The sequence below is a fragment of the Hylobates moloch genome, unplaced genomic scaffold (genome assembly GCF_009828535.3).
Source record: "Hylobates moloch isolate HMO894 unplaced genomic scaffold, HMol_V3 SCAFFOLD_13, whole genome shotgun sequence".
Taxonomy (NCBI): domain Eukaryota; kingdom Metazoa; phylum Chordata; class Mammalia; order Primates; family Hylobatidae; genus Hylobates; species Hylobates moloch.
In genome coordinates, this window is record NW_026652288.1 from 104451286 (window position 1) to 104466563 (window position 15278).

Consider the following 15278-nt stretch of genomic DNA (forward strand, 5'->3'; position numbering starts at 1 on the left):
TCATTTTTTTTGAGACAGGGTCTCACTCTGGCACCCAGGCTGGAGTGGAGTGATGTGATCACGGCTCACAGTAGCCTTGATCTCCTGGGCTCAAGTGATCCTCCCATCTCAGCCTCCCAAGTAGATGGGGCCACAGATGCACACAACCACGCCCAGCTGATTTTTTTTTTTAATTTTTTGTAGACACCATGTTGCCCAGGCTGGTCTCAAACTCCTGGACTCAAGCAATCCCACCTTGACCTCCCAAAATGCTGGGATTCCAGGTGTGAGCCACCATACTCAGCCTATAAAGAGATTTTTGACATCATCAATCTGCACTAACTGCCTCTGTTAGCCTGGTTGTACCAAACTTGTCAGGCACAACAAATAACAGAGAACTGTCAACTGAGAAGCCCGGAAACGATTTCCTGGGGAACAAGACTAATTCCACAGCCAAATAAACACTAAAAACAAAATCAGCATAACGGTTCATCATGCTTTAAATAATAAATCTAAGGGGTCCATGTAACTTATTCCCTTTATGTGAATAAAGGAAGAGCTATTTTACTGCAGCAGAAAATGACAGGGGCATTTACATCATTTGGAAAAGATACGTCAAAGTGTCATCAGATATACTATGCTAAGGTTGAGGATCAGATACACTATGCCGAGGTTGAGGATCAGATACACTATGCCGAGGCTGAGGATCAGATACACTATGCCGAGGTTGAGGATCAGATACACTATGCTGAGGTTGAGGACCAGATACATCTCCTTCCTGTCTTCAGGGCAATGAATCAAGGAGAAGGAAAGCGGTTCTCAGGAGGTTTATGAATTTTTGTTTTCAAAAAGCTTTATTCATAAATAAGTAGATTTTAAACCAAGAAATCATACACTGCTGAAAGGAGTATCAGCAACTTTCAAGAAGGGCAACTAGGTAGTATCTATCAAAAGACAAACGACAAATGCTTATAGCTTTGGCCCAGCTATTCTAATTCTGGGAATTATCTCACAGTAAATATAGATGTTATTCATGCAGTACTGTTTATAATAGCAATAGTCAGGAAATGATCTAAATTTCAATGAAAGACTGAATATAGCATAATACACCCACTAAAAGGTGGAAGGATATATAAACGATTTACTTAGATATTCACAGAAATGGGTAATATTGGTGGCCTGTTATAGGGATACCAGGTGGCTGTGAGACAGGTCTTGAGAGGGAGACATTTTACTTTATGCCCTTTTTGTATTTTATGCATATTAAACTGTGGGAATGTATTGATTTCATTTGATTTGATTTTTTGAGACAGGGTTTGGCTCTGTCGCCCTGGCTGGAGTGCAGTGGCATGGTCTCAGCTCACTGAAACCTCCACCTCCCAGGCTCAAATGATCCTCCCGCCTCAGCCTCCCAAGAAGCTGGGACTACAGTGCACACCACCACGCCCAGCTGATTTTTGTACTTTTTGTACAGATGGGGTTTCACATGTTGCCCAAGCTAGTTGTATTTTTATTTATTTATTTATTTGAGATGGAGTCTTGCTCTGTCACCCAGGCTGGAGTGCAGTGACATGATCTAGGCTCACTGCAACCTCTGCCTCCCGGGTTCAAGTGATTATCCTGCCTCAGCCTCCCAAGTCACTGGGATTACAGGCGAAAGCCACCAAGCCGGGATAATTTTTGTATTTTTATATTCATATCCCGTGTTGGCCAGGCTTGTCTCAATTTCCTGACCTCAAGTGATCTGCCCGCCTTGGCCTCCCAAAGTGCTGGGATTACGGGCATAAGCCACCATGCCTGGCCCAGGCTAGTTTTATAATACAGGAAATAAAAATTTTAAATTAAATATACCAATCCAATGGAAAACTAAGAATTAATTTAATGGATTTAAGAGTCAGAAAGGTCATAGCTCAAGCTTTCCAACCAGCTTTCTTCCTCTGTAACCTTCACTTCCTTATGCCTCAGTTTTCTCATCTACGAGAGAAAGCAGGCCGGGTACAGTAGCTCACACCTGTAATTCCAGCACCTTGGGAGACCAGGGCAGGAGGACTGCTTGAGCCCAGGAGTCTGAGACCAGCCTGGGCAACACAGTGAAACCCTATCTCTATTAAAATTATTTTTTACTGCCAGCATGTGTCAACTAAAAAAAAGAAGAAAAATAAATATTTTTAAAAAGATAATTTTTAATAAGACAAAGCAAAATAAAACAAAATCTGAGCATATAATCCCCCTTCTATATCCCAGAAGTCACTGCATTGGCTCTATGCCTATTAAAAAATAATACATTAAAAAGATTTTTGGGCCAGGCACGGTGGCTCACGCCTGTAATTCCAGCCCTTTGGGAGGCCAAGGCAGGCGGATCACCTGAGGTCAGCAGTTGAGGCCAGCCTGGCCAACATGGTGAAACCCTGTGTCTACTAAAAATACAAAAATTAGCTGGGCATAGTGGTGGGTGCCTGTAATCCCAGCTACTCGGGAGGCTGAGGCGGGAGAATCTCTTGAACCCAGGAGGCGGAGGTTGCAGTGAGCTGAGATCACGCCATTGCACTCCAGCCTGGGCAACAGAGCAAGACTCTGTCTCAAAAAAAAAAAAAAAAAAAATTGCAGTATCCCAGAAGTCATGTCCATGAAGTAACTAACATACTTCCATTTTCCCTAAAAAAGTCCAGAGGGGCTACGATCTCACACTATTTGATCCTGAAACACAAGGGATAGAATATACAAATTAAGACTATTTTGTTGTTTCTTTGCTACTAGATGGCATACAGCAGGGAAATTTTGCCCAAGAAACACATTGCCAGGATGGTGGCAACAGCACAGAATGCTGTTGATCAAGTGGCTGCTTGCAGCACAGCTAATCATCCTATGTTAGGCCAAGTAGATCACTGAACCTTTTCTCAGACCAATCCCAGATGCGCCTCTTGCTCTCCCCAGTGCTTCCCCAGCCTACCAGCATCTCAACTGGCCACCATTCCATCCCGTCTTTGGCAAACCCAGGCTGACATATTAACCAAACGGCCAGAAGGGGTCACTGTTGAACTAGTCTGGGAAGAAAGCTAGCGTTAGCCATTCTTTTACCAAGTGGCTATGGGCCAGGATAACCACACCCCTGATTTAATGTACATTATAGTATATATAATTATATTTATATAAATTATATACTTTTAATATAATTTTAATGTTTATATTATATCATGTACTATATAATACATATTTAATATCATTTATATATTATGCATATATTATATATGTATATATGTTATATAGATTTTTTTTTTTTTTTGAGACAGACTCTCACTCTGTCGCCCAGGCTAGAGTGCAGTGGCGTGACCTAGGCTCATTGCAACCTCCGCCTCCCAGGCTCAAGTGATTCTCCTGTCTCAGCCTCCTGAATAGCTGGGATTACAGGCGTGTGCCACCATGCCTGGCTAATTTTTTGTATTTTTAGTAGAGACAGGGTTTCACCATATTAGCCAGGATGGTCTCGATCTCCTGACCTTGTGATCCACCCCACCTCAGCCTCCCAAAGTGCTGGGATTACAGGTGTGAGCCACCGTACCTGGCATATATATATATATCTATATATAGATATATAGATATATATATATATGCCTCTACTATCACATCTGAATGTGAACCCTGAACTGTCTTCTGGCGTTTTGAAGTTAGACCTGGCTACCATTACACTGATCCATACAGTCTCTGGTTTTCCCTGTCATTTTACCCTGCCTCCAGGAGCCTACCTATTACCCAAATAAGGGAAGCCAAACTCAATATATATATATATTTTTTTTTTCTTTTTTTTTTTTTTTTTCAAGCTAGGGTCTCTGTCACCCAGGCTGAAGTGCAGTGGTGCAATCATGGCTTGCTGTGGTCCAGACCTCCTGGGCTCAAACAATCCTCTCAGCTCAGCCTCCTGAGTAGCCGGAACTATAGATGCACACCACCACACCTGGCTAATTATTAAAATTTTTATAGAGATGGGATCTCACTGTATTGCCCAGGCTGGTCTTGAATTCCTAGCCTCAAGCAGTCCTTCCGCCCTGGCCTCCCAAAGTGCTGGGATTACAGGCATGAGCCACCACACTCAACCTCTGTATATTATTAACAGCAACTCCCTTTCATGCTCAAAACTGTCCTGATTTGGATGATAAATTATACGGTTTATATGGATTATGAATTATACGCTGCACCACTGGTGACTAAGTAACCATATGTCCTCCTTTAGGCAGAAGAAACCTGGGTTTCAATTAATGATCTCTTTTGATATATTTATTCTCCCAAATACCTACCACTGAAACATTCTGTTCCTAACAGATTTCCATTGCCCTTCACACTCTCCCTTTTCCTTCCTTTCTCTGAGTTAAACATATTGCTGATTTTTTTCATCTTCCAAAAGATTCCCAGAGCTGAACTTCTTGTCTCTCAAATCATATTTGTTTTTCTCTAAGTAGAGAATCTTCTCCTAGATTATACAACCTCCCGCATAAAAACCTGGGGAGCAGGAGGGAGGTGTTGAAACTTCACTAGAGCATGTGCATTCTTTATTGCTTTATTCCTTGTCCTGCACTGGCATGAATGCAGTTACCTACTTGGTGATTTAACATAAAACAGTCAGACAAAATGAGATCTAAGAGAAAAACCAGAGTTCAAATTAAGCTGGCAAATTTATAGGCTAATTTGTGGCTGTTCCACCAAAAATACAATTATTTTGCTGAAGGCCCTTCTATTCTAATGCTTACAATGAGTAGCACCATTCCCGGGTGAGGTTTGAGCTGCAATTCTATCCCACTAATTATGTTTTACTGTAGAGGAGCCTTCACTTCTTAGTTACTGGACCTTAATTGCTTTATGTACATAATGAAGAAACTATAAAGTAGATAATCTTGAAAATGACTTATTTGTGAAATCGTATAATTCTAAAATTAAAAACAATTATACTAGTCAGGACTTGTTAATTATAAGCTTTAAAACTTGGAAACAGGCCTGGCACAGTGGCTCACTCCTGTAATCCTAGCTCCTTGGGAGGCTGAGATTTGAGAACTGCTTGAACCCAGAAGGGAAACGTTGCAGTGAGCTGAGATCACGCCACCGCGCTCCAGCCTGGTTGACAAGCGAGATTCTGTCTCAAAAACAAAACAAAACAAAAGACCATCTTGGAAACAGTACACATATTTTCAAATTTTATGTACCACAAATGATATATAGACAAATTAGCAACAGACTGGGTAATGCAACCCATCAGATCAAATCTAAATGAACAGCTGATTGTAAATGTGTGTCATTAGAGAGTACATAAAAAGTTCTTGCCTTCAACAGCCTCTACTATCACATCTGAATGTGAACCCTGAACTATCTTCTGGCGTTTTGAAGTTAGACCTGGCTACCATTACACTGATCCATACAGTCTCTGGTTTTCCCTGTCATTTTACCCTGCCTCCAGGAGCCTACCTATTACCCAAATAAGGGAAGCCAAACTCAATATATATATATATTTTTTTTTTCTTTTTTTTTTTTTTTTTCAAGCTAGGGTCTCTGTCACCCAGGCTGAAGTGCAGTGGTGCAATCATGGCTTGCTGTGGTCCAGACCTCCTGGGCTCAAACAATCCTCTCAGCTCAGCCTCCTGAGTAGCCGGAACTATAGATGCACACCACCACACCTGGCTAATTATTAAAATTTTTATAGAGATGGGATCTCACTGTATTGCCCAGGCTGGTCTTGAATTCCTAGCCTCAAGCAGTCCTTCCGCCCTGGCCTCCCAAAGTGCTGGGATTACAGGCATGAGCCACCACACTCAACCTCTGTATATTATTAACAGCAACTCCCTTTCATGCTCAAAACTGTCCTGATTTGGATGATAAATTATACGGTTTATATGGATTATGAATTATACGCTGCACCACTGGTGACTAAGTAACCATATGTCCTCCTTTAGGCAGAAGAAACCTGGGTTTCAATTAATGATCTCTTTTGATATATTTATTCTCCCAAATACCTACCACTGAAACATTCTGTTCCTAACAGATTTCCATTGCCCTTCACACTCTCCCTTTTCCTTCCTTTCTCTGAGTTAAACATATTGCTGATTTTTTTCATCTTCCAAAAGATTCCCAGAGCTGAACTTCTTGTCTCTCAAATCATATTTGTTTTTCTCTAAGTAGAGAATCTTCTCCTAGATTATACAACCTCCCGCATAAAAACCTGGGGAGCAGGAGGGAGGTGTTGAAACTTCACTAGAGCATGTGCATTCTTTATTGCTTTATTCCTTGTCCTGCACTGGCATGAATGCAGTTACCTACTTGGTGATTTAACATAAAACAGTCAGACAAAATGAGATCTAAGAGAAAAACCAGAGTTCAAATTAAGCTGGCAAATTTATAGGCTAATTTGTGGCTGTTCCACCAAAAATACAATTATTTTGCTGAAGGCCCTTCTATTCTAATGCTTACAATGAGTAGCACCATTCCCGGGTGAGGTTTGAGCTGCAATTCTATCCCACTAATTATGTTTTACTGTAGAGGAGCCTTCACTTCTTAGTTACTGGACCTTAATTGCTTTATGTACATAATGAAGAAACTATAAAGTAGATAATCTTGAAAATGACTTATTTGTGAAATCGTATAATTCTAAAATTAAAAACAATTATACTAGTCAGGACTTGTTAATTATAAGCTTTAAAACTTGGAAACAGGCCTGGCACAGTGGCTCACTCCTGTAATCCTAGCTCCTTGGGAGGCTGAGATTTGAGAACTGCTTGAACCCAGAAGGGAAACGTTGCAGTGAGCTGAGATCACGCCACCGCGCTCCAGCCTGGTTGACAAGCGAGATTCTGTCTCAAAAACAAAACAAAACAAAAGACCATCTTGGAAACAGTACACATATTTTCAAATTTTATGTACCACAAATGATATATAGACAAATTAGCAACAGACTGGGTAATGCAACCCATCAGATCAAATCTAAATGAACAGCTGATTGTAAATGTGTGTCATTAGAGAGTACATAAAAAGTTCTTGCCTTCAACAGCCTCTACTATCACATCTGAATGTGAACCCTGAACTATCTTCTGGCGTTTTGAAGTTAGACCTGGCTACCATTACACTGATCCATACAGTCTCTGGTTTTCCCTGTCATTTTACCCTGCGCCTCCAGGAGCCTACCTATTACCCAAATAAGGGAAGCCAAACTCAAAAATCTTATCATGAATCAGAGGGTTGTGATCAGTATGAACTATATCTAAACATTTTTTCTAAAGGAAAGGAGTCTCTGGAATTAGCCTCTTTTTTGTTGAGGACCCAAAACCCACAATACATACACCCAAGATAAGGCCAAAGGGTAGGTGTTAAAATTCCCAGTATTGGCCGGGTGCGGTGGCTCACACCTGTAATCCCAGCACTTTGGGAGGCTGAGGCGGGTGGATCACAAGGTCAGGAGTTCAAGACCAGCCTGGCCAACATGGTGAAACCCCGTCTCTACTAAGAATACAAAAATTAGCCAGGCGTGGTGGTGCATACCTGTAATCCCAGCTACTTGGGAGGCTGAGGCAGAAGAATCGCTTGAACCCGGGAGGAGGAGGTTGCAGTGAGCCAAGACTGTGCCACTGCACGCCAGCCTGGGCAACAGAGTGAGACTCTGCCTCAAAAGAAAAAAAAAATTTCCTGGTATGATACTGTACATCGCTTCTATTTGTTTTTTGTTTGTTTGTTTTGAGACAGGGTCTCGCTCTGTCACCCAGGCTGGAGTGCAGTGGCATGATCTCAGCTCACTGCAATCTCTGCCTCCCAGGTTCACGTAATTCTCATGCCTTAGCCTCCCGAGTAGCTGGGACTACAGGTGCCCGCCATCACGCCCAGCTAACTTTTGTAGTTTTAGTAGAGATGGGGTTTCACCATGTTAACCAGGCTGGTCTCGAACTCCTGACATCAAGTGATGATCTGCCCGCCTTGGTGTCCCAAAGTGCCAGGATTACAGGTGTGAGCCACTGCTCCTGGACCACTTCTATTTGTATTTCACTGTTCTTCAGTTACAACAGAGACCAAACATACCAACACAATTAAGTAACCACAAATATACTGTATATGCTGCAAATGCACAGATTTGTGGCTATAACCCCCTCTTATTCCCTGGTGTCTGAGTCTTAGTTCAGCCCTATGTCTACAGGGTAGAGAGAACACTTAGTACAGTAATCAGAAGAAGTGAAAAAGGATTGGAAAAAAAGGGAGAATTGGGGAATCTACAGAGAAGAAAGAATATTTGCCTATAGGACTTTGTATTCATAACAAATGCTCTTGGAAGTTTCTTTTATAGTGATCTCTAAAACCAATTGCCCCACATAAGAAAAGCATCTCGAATATATATTAGTAATTTATGTGTCAAAAACTGCTAATTAATGATGTAAATTAAGCATACAAATAAAGAGCAAAGGCTTTGAAAATATTTTTTTAAACCTGGAAAATTATAATATCAGTAAAAATAAAATTAAGTGATGAGCATCTCCCAACTTGGGATATTTTTGTCCTCTATCAATCGGCAGCATCACAGCCAGCTGACAGAACGTAGAGAGGAGTGGGGAATTCTGAAGGCTATGAAGAATGTGATACCCTGACATATGATTTGGACTTTATAGAAATAGATAAGTTCATAACTCAGCTCAGGCTAATATAATATCGTATTGTTTCTGTTTTACTGTATCTCATAGCTACAACAACAGCCCAGGAAACAGGTGCATAATAATAAGGAAAAAGTGAAAGTTTATGGAGTGCAGTTACCCTTCTAAATAGAACATCAAGGCAGGTGGGAAGAACCCCTTCGCCGCTGGCCTTTGCAAGTAAACAGAGGGAAGTATATACAGAGCAGGTGTGTATTTGATAAAGACAATGGAATGCTAAAAACAATAGTCAGACAACAAATTAAGAAGGTATTTACTTACAAGGAGTTCCTCTGCTGGCTTCTTCCATAGTTACCCTGACATAGGGCTTACTAAAGTCAACTTCAATTTCATCAGAAAAAGGAGCTGGTTGCCGTAAGCCCTTAAGAAATGGAAAGTGAAGGAAATGAAAGTTCAACTCAATGGCACATACTGTAATACTAAAAAAAAAAAAAAAGCAAAAAAAAGATGAGAGAAAGGCGATTGATTTCCCTATTACAGATGGCTTCATTTAAGAGATTTCGTTATTCCCGCCTGTAATCCCAGCACTTTGGGAGGCCGAGGTGGGTGGATCACGAAGTCAGGAGATCGAGACAATCCTGGCTAATATGGTGAAACCCCGTCTCTACTAAAGATACAGAAAATTAGCCAGGTGTGGTGGGCACCTGTGATCTCAGCTACTCAGAAGGCTGAGGCAGGAGAATCGCTTGAACCTGGGAGGCAGAGGTTGCAGTGAGCCGAGACCATGCCATTGCACTCCAACCTAGGCGACAGGGCAAGATTCCATCTCAAAAAAAAAGACAGTTTTTGTTATTCCTAAATATTTTATTCTACTTGATGCTGTTGTGAATGGAATTGTTTTCTGAATTTTATTTTTGGATTGTTCCTTGATATTATGTAACAGTGCAATTGATTTGTATTTGTGTTTGTGTAATTGAAATTTTCGGTATATTGATCTTATGTCCTATGACTTTGCTAAAGTTAATTATCAGTTCTAGTATCAGTTGTTGTTTCATAGATTCCTTAGCATTTTCTACATATAATATCATGTCATCTGTGAAAAAAGATAGTTTTGCTTATTCTTTTCCAATCTGGATTTTTCTTTTTTTTTTTTTTTTTTTTTTTTTTTTTGAGAGGGTCCAGCTCTGTTGCCCAGGCTGGAGTGCACTGGCACCATTTCAGCTCACTGCAACCTCCAACTCCCCAAATCAAGTGATCCTGCCACCTCAGCTTCCCGAGTAGCTGGGAGCTGGGACTACAGGCATGCACTACTCAACACCCAGCTAATTTTTTATTCTTGTAGAGACAAGGTCTCACTACGTGCCTAGGCTGGTCTCAAACTCCTGGCCTCAAGCAATCATTCCACCTTGGCCTCCCAAAGTGCTGAGGTTATAGGCATGAGCCACCACACCCAGCTAATTTTTTGTATTTTTTTAAAATTCAATCTCCATAGAGACTGTCAAAAATTGTCAATGCTGACAATATTGCAAGTTGTCACAGAGGGGTATTGGGAAAAGTTTTCAAGGAGTAATAACTGCGCCTCAGATAAACCTCAGTGGTCTGTGCAAAAGCTATTTTATTACTGCTACTGTGCAAAGCTATTCTTTTTTAATTATTATTTTTTTAGAGATGGGGTTTTGCCATGTTGCCCAGGCTGGTCTCAAACTCCTGGACTCAAGTGATCCACCCAGCTCAACCTCCCAAACTGCTGGGATTACAGGTGTGAACCATTGTACCTGGCCTGGCAATTTTTTTGAAAGGGAGTTTCACTCTTATTGCCCAGGCTGGAGTGCAATGGTGCGATCTCGGCTCACCGCAACCTCTGCCTCCCGGGTTCAAGCAATTCTCCTGACTCAGCCTCCCAAGTAGCTGGGATTACAGGTGCACACCACCACACCCGGCTAATTTTAACTTTGTATTTTTAGTAGAGACGGGGTTTCTCCATGTTGGTCAGCCTGGTCTCGAACTCCCAACCTCAGGTGATCCGCCCGCCTCGGCCTCCCAAAGTGCTGGGATTATAGGCGTGAGCCACCACGCCTGGCCTCTGGCCTGGGATTTTTAACTATAGTTTGTTTCTTGTGATGTTTATGTCTGGCTTTGATATCTGGCCTCACAAAATAAGTTGTGAAGTGTTCTCTTTACCTTATTTCTGTGTAAGATTCATATTATTTATTCCTAAAATGTTTTTGTGGTTTTTGTAAAGACACTCTGTCTCCGAGGCTAGAGTGCAGCGGCACGATCATAGCTCTGCAGCCTCCAACTCTGGGGCTCAAGCAATTCTCTCACCTCAGCTGCCCTAATAGCTGGGACTACAGGCAGGCACCACCACACCCAGCCAGTTTTTTAACTTTGGGCCTGGACTTGCCTTTGTGAGAAGATTTTTAATGACTAATTCCTTTTTCTTCTTTTTTAACTTGATACAGGTCTATTAAGATTTTCTCCTTTGTCTTGGTTAGTCTTTGCAATTTATCTCTTTCTAGGAAATTGTCTATTTAAATTGTCAAAATTTTTGGCATGAAATTGTTCCCTATTTCTGTATGGCTGTAGTGATGTTCAGTTCTAAAAAGATCATGTCATGATTGGGCTGAATCCAGAGACTGGGAAGATACTGTTTTGTTTTCAGATAAGTGTAGATTTTTAAAATTGTTTTAACATTAAAACACTTTTTTTGTTTGTTTGTTTTGGCCGGGTGCAGTAGCTCATGCCTGTAATCCCAGCACTTTGGGAGGCCCAGCCTGGCAGATTGCTTGAGCCCAGGAGTTCAACACCAGCCTGGGCAACATGATGAAACCCCGTCTCTACAAAAAAATACAAACATTAGCTGGGCGTGGTGACATATGCCTGTAGTCCCAGTTACTTGGGAAGCTGAGGTGGGAGGACTGCTTGAGCCAGGGAGGCAGGGGTTATAGTGAGCTGAGATTGCCCCACTGCACTCCAGCCTGGGCAACAGAGCAAGACCCTGTCTCAAAAAAAAAAATCAGTTATATCAGTTTAGTTTAAGATATACTTAATGATATAAATGGAAACTTTTTTTTTTTTTTTTTTTTTTGAGGCAAAGTCTTGCTCTGTCGCCCAGGCTGGAGTGCAGTGTTGTGAGCTCGGCTCACTGCAACCTCTACCTCTCAGGTTCAAGCGATTCTCATGCCTCAGCCTCCCAACTAGCTGGGATTGCAGGCATGCACCACCACACCTGGCTAATTTTTGTATTTTTAGTAGAGACAGGGTTTCACCATGTCAGCCAGGCTGGTCTTGAACTCCCGGCCTCAAGTGATCCACCCGCTTCAGCCTCCTAAAGTGCTGGAATTACAGGCTTGAGCCACCATGCCCAGCCAAGACATTCATTTTTAGATGTGTGTGTGTTATTCTTCTTTGGAATACTTTTAAAAATAGAACCAAGGACCTAGATACTATTCAAAAACACAAGGAAATACTATTTCATGTCAACCAGGATGTCTATGAGCAAAAAGACAGGCAATAACAGTCTTGGTAAGGATGTGAAGAAGTTAGAACCATCATACCTTGCTACTGTGAATATAAAAGAATGTGCAGCTTTGGAAAACAGTTCTTCAAAACGTTAAACATAGAATTACCATATGACCCAGAAATTATACTACTAGGTATATACCCAAGATCATTGAAAACATGTATTAAGAAAAACACAACAATGTCGGGCACAGTAACTCACGCCTGGAATCCCAGCACCTTGGGAGGCCGAGGCGGGTAGACCACCTTAGGTCGGGAGTTTGAGACCAGCCTGGCCAGCGTGGTAAAACCCCATCTCTACTAAAAACACAAAAATTAGCCAGGTGGGGTGGTGCATGCCTGCAATCCCGGGTACTTGGGAGGCTGAGGCAGAAGAATCACTTGAACCCAGGAGGTGGAGGTTGCAGTGAGCTGAGATTGTGCCACCGTGCTCGTCTGGGAGATAGATAAAGACTCTGCCTCAAAAAAACAAAACAAAACAAAAACAAAAACAAAAAACTTATACACAAAAAATGTTTACACTTGCATTACTCGTAATAGCCAAAAAGTAGAAACAACCCAAATGTCCATCAATGAATGGATAAACAAATGGTATGTCCATACAATGGAATATTATTTACCTATAAAAAGGAATAAAGTACTGATACATGCTACCACTTGGATGGATCTTGAAAACATTATGCCAAACAAAGGAAGTCGGACACAAAAGGCCACATATTGTATGATTTCATTTACATTAGATGTTCAGACTAGGCAAAGCTGTAGAGACAGAAAGCAGATTAGTGGTTGCCAGGAGGTAGCTGGAGGGGCAATAGGGAGTGACTGCTAATGAATACGGGGGGGTTTCTTTTTGTGGTGATGAAATGTTCTGGAATTAGATAGTTGTGATAGTTGTACAACAGTATGACTAGACTATAAACTACTGACTTATATTCTTTAAAACGGTTAAAATAATGAATTTTATGTTATGTGAATTTTACCCAAATTTTAAAAGATATATTGGCCAGGTGTGGTGGCTCACACCTGTAATCCCAGCACTTTGGGAGGCTGAGGTGGGCAGATCACGAGGTCAGGAGTTCGAGACCATCCTGACCAACATGATGAAACCCCGTCACTACTAAAAATACAAAAATTAGCCAGGCGCAGTGGTGGGCGCCTGTAATCCCAGCTACTCAGGAGGCTGAGGCAGGAGAATTGCTTGAACCCAGGACACAGAGGTTGCAGTGAGCTGAGATCATGCCACTGCACTCCAGCCTGGGCAACAGAGCGACTCCATCTCAAAAAAAAAAATAAGATATTTTAAGTATCTTATCTTTCACAACTGTTTCTTCAATCTTTCCCACATACTGTGTATATTCCCAGGTAGAAGACAAATACAGCTGTCCTTCCTGGCTGGGGTTTATGCTGAATCCGTTTCTCCTAAGTATAGGGAGTGAAACCTAACGTTGTGCAGCTATAACAAAGCAGCAAAATCTTTTTTTTCTAGAGTTGTTTCCAGCTAGAAAAGGTAGTATTTTTTAAAACACTGTGTTATTCTCAAAGAACAGTGTCTCTAGAAGCTGAGGTTTATAAAAGTAGGACTAAATATTTCTATGTTCTCCTAAAACACATCTCCTTCATTTTAACCTCAAGGGAACCCCACAGTATTGCTTTCAAGTCTTAAGACTATCTGGTAGTGACGTATCAGTGAAAGAACATGGGGTTAGGACTTGGAAAATTTAGATCTAAATCCCAACTCTATCATTTAATAGCTGTGAAATCACAGCAAGTTTCTAAAGCTTTCATTTCATTTTCTACAAAATAGAAAACAACAATACCTGCCCTACAAGTTTACTATGAGGACTAAACAAAGTAGCATCCGCAAAGTAATTAGCATAATGTTTCACAAAAGTAGGCACTCAACAAATCTGTCGTTAGCTCGTTTCCTCTTGTATTCTATAGAACACAGATTTCAGCATGCTAACAAAATTAACCTCTATTAATCTAAGAGGTTAGCTTCTAAAATGCTATATAAACTTTCCAAATGTATGCAGCTAAAAGTTATAATGGCAATCAACAGTCCCCAAATTATGAATTGTCTCTGAATGCAATATTGCTTCCATAACAACTTTTTCCAGACTATATTCACACACATTATTTCACTATTCCTCAAAATTTCAGTGAAAATGAGAGATTCTGGCATCTATACTAACAGGAAAATGGACATAATTCAAATAATATAGACTAGAACTTGATATTGTCTTCCCAGCACACTTTTTACTTTCTAAGGATTCTTTTTTTTGCTTTTTTTTTGTGAGACAGAGTCTCACTCTGTCGCCCAGGCTCGAGCGCAGCGGCACGATCTCGGCTGTAATCCCTGTGCGGGGATTACAGGCATGAGCCACCGCATCCAGCTCTAAGGATTCTTAAATATTTTTCAGCAAAAAGTTTCTGAATGCCACAGAAAAAGATTTATTTCCCTTTCACCCAAACATTCTGTATTAATGATAACAGGTCCTCCTGAGATCCCAATTGTTTCTATTTTTTTTTATTTTTTAAGAGACAGGGTCTCACTCTGTTGCCCAGGCTGGAATGCAGTGGTGCGATCCATACCTCACTGTAACCTTGAACTCCTGGGCTCAAGAGATCCTCCTGCCTCAGCTTCCTGAGCAGCTAGGACCACAGGAGCACACCCCCATACCCAGTTAATTTTTCAATTTTTTTGTAGGGACAATGTCTCTCTATAATGCATTGCCCAGGCTGGTCTCAAATTCCTGGCCTCAAAGGATCCTTCCACCTCCCAAGGTGCGTGGATTTTAGGCATAAGCCACTGTGCTTGGCCCAATTATTTCAATAATGCCACAGGAAATGCTACAGAGTCAAGAGGAATACCATGTGGTATGAGAAAGAAGGGACAGAGAACAGAGGTGAAAGATTCCACCCCCTGGGGATCTGTTTTTTTGTTTTGTTTTGTTTTGAGACAGAGTCTTGCTCTGTCACCAGGCTGGAGTACAATGGCGCGATCTCGGCTCACTGCAACCTCAGCCTCCTGAGTAGCTGGGACTACAGGCACCCACCACTGCACCCAGCTAATTTTTGTATTTTTAGTAGAGACAAGGTTTCGTCATGTTGGCCAGGCTGGTCTCGAACTCCTGACCTCAGGTGATCTGCCCAACTCAGCCTCCCAAA

At 41.5% G+C, this 15278-nt stretch overlaps 1 protein-coding gene and 1 pseudogene across 4 annotated transcripts in view; both read right to left on the reverse strand.

Annotated features, from left to right (window-relative positions):
• Positions 1–15278, reverse strand: part of PCYT1A (phosphate cytidylyltransferase 1A, choline) — a 47286-nt gene that overhangs the window by 15727 nt on the left and 16281 nt on the right. For all 4 annotated transcript variants that reach the window (XR_009209229.1, XR_009209230.1, XR_009209228.1 and 1 more), the window contains exon 3: positions 8910–9009. Coding sequence is in view for 1 of the 4 variants with exons in the window: in XM_058426204.1 (XP_058282187.1) it covers positions 8910–9009 (100 nt within the window). In the remaining 3 variants the exon portion in view is untranslated. The remainder of the gene's footprint in view (positions 1–8909; positions 9010–15278) is intronic.
• LOC131381085 (U4 spliceosomal RNA) lies at positions 10072–10200 on the reverse strand (annotated as a pseudogene).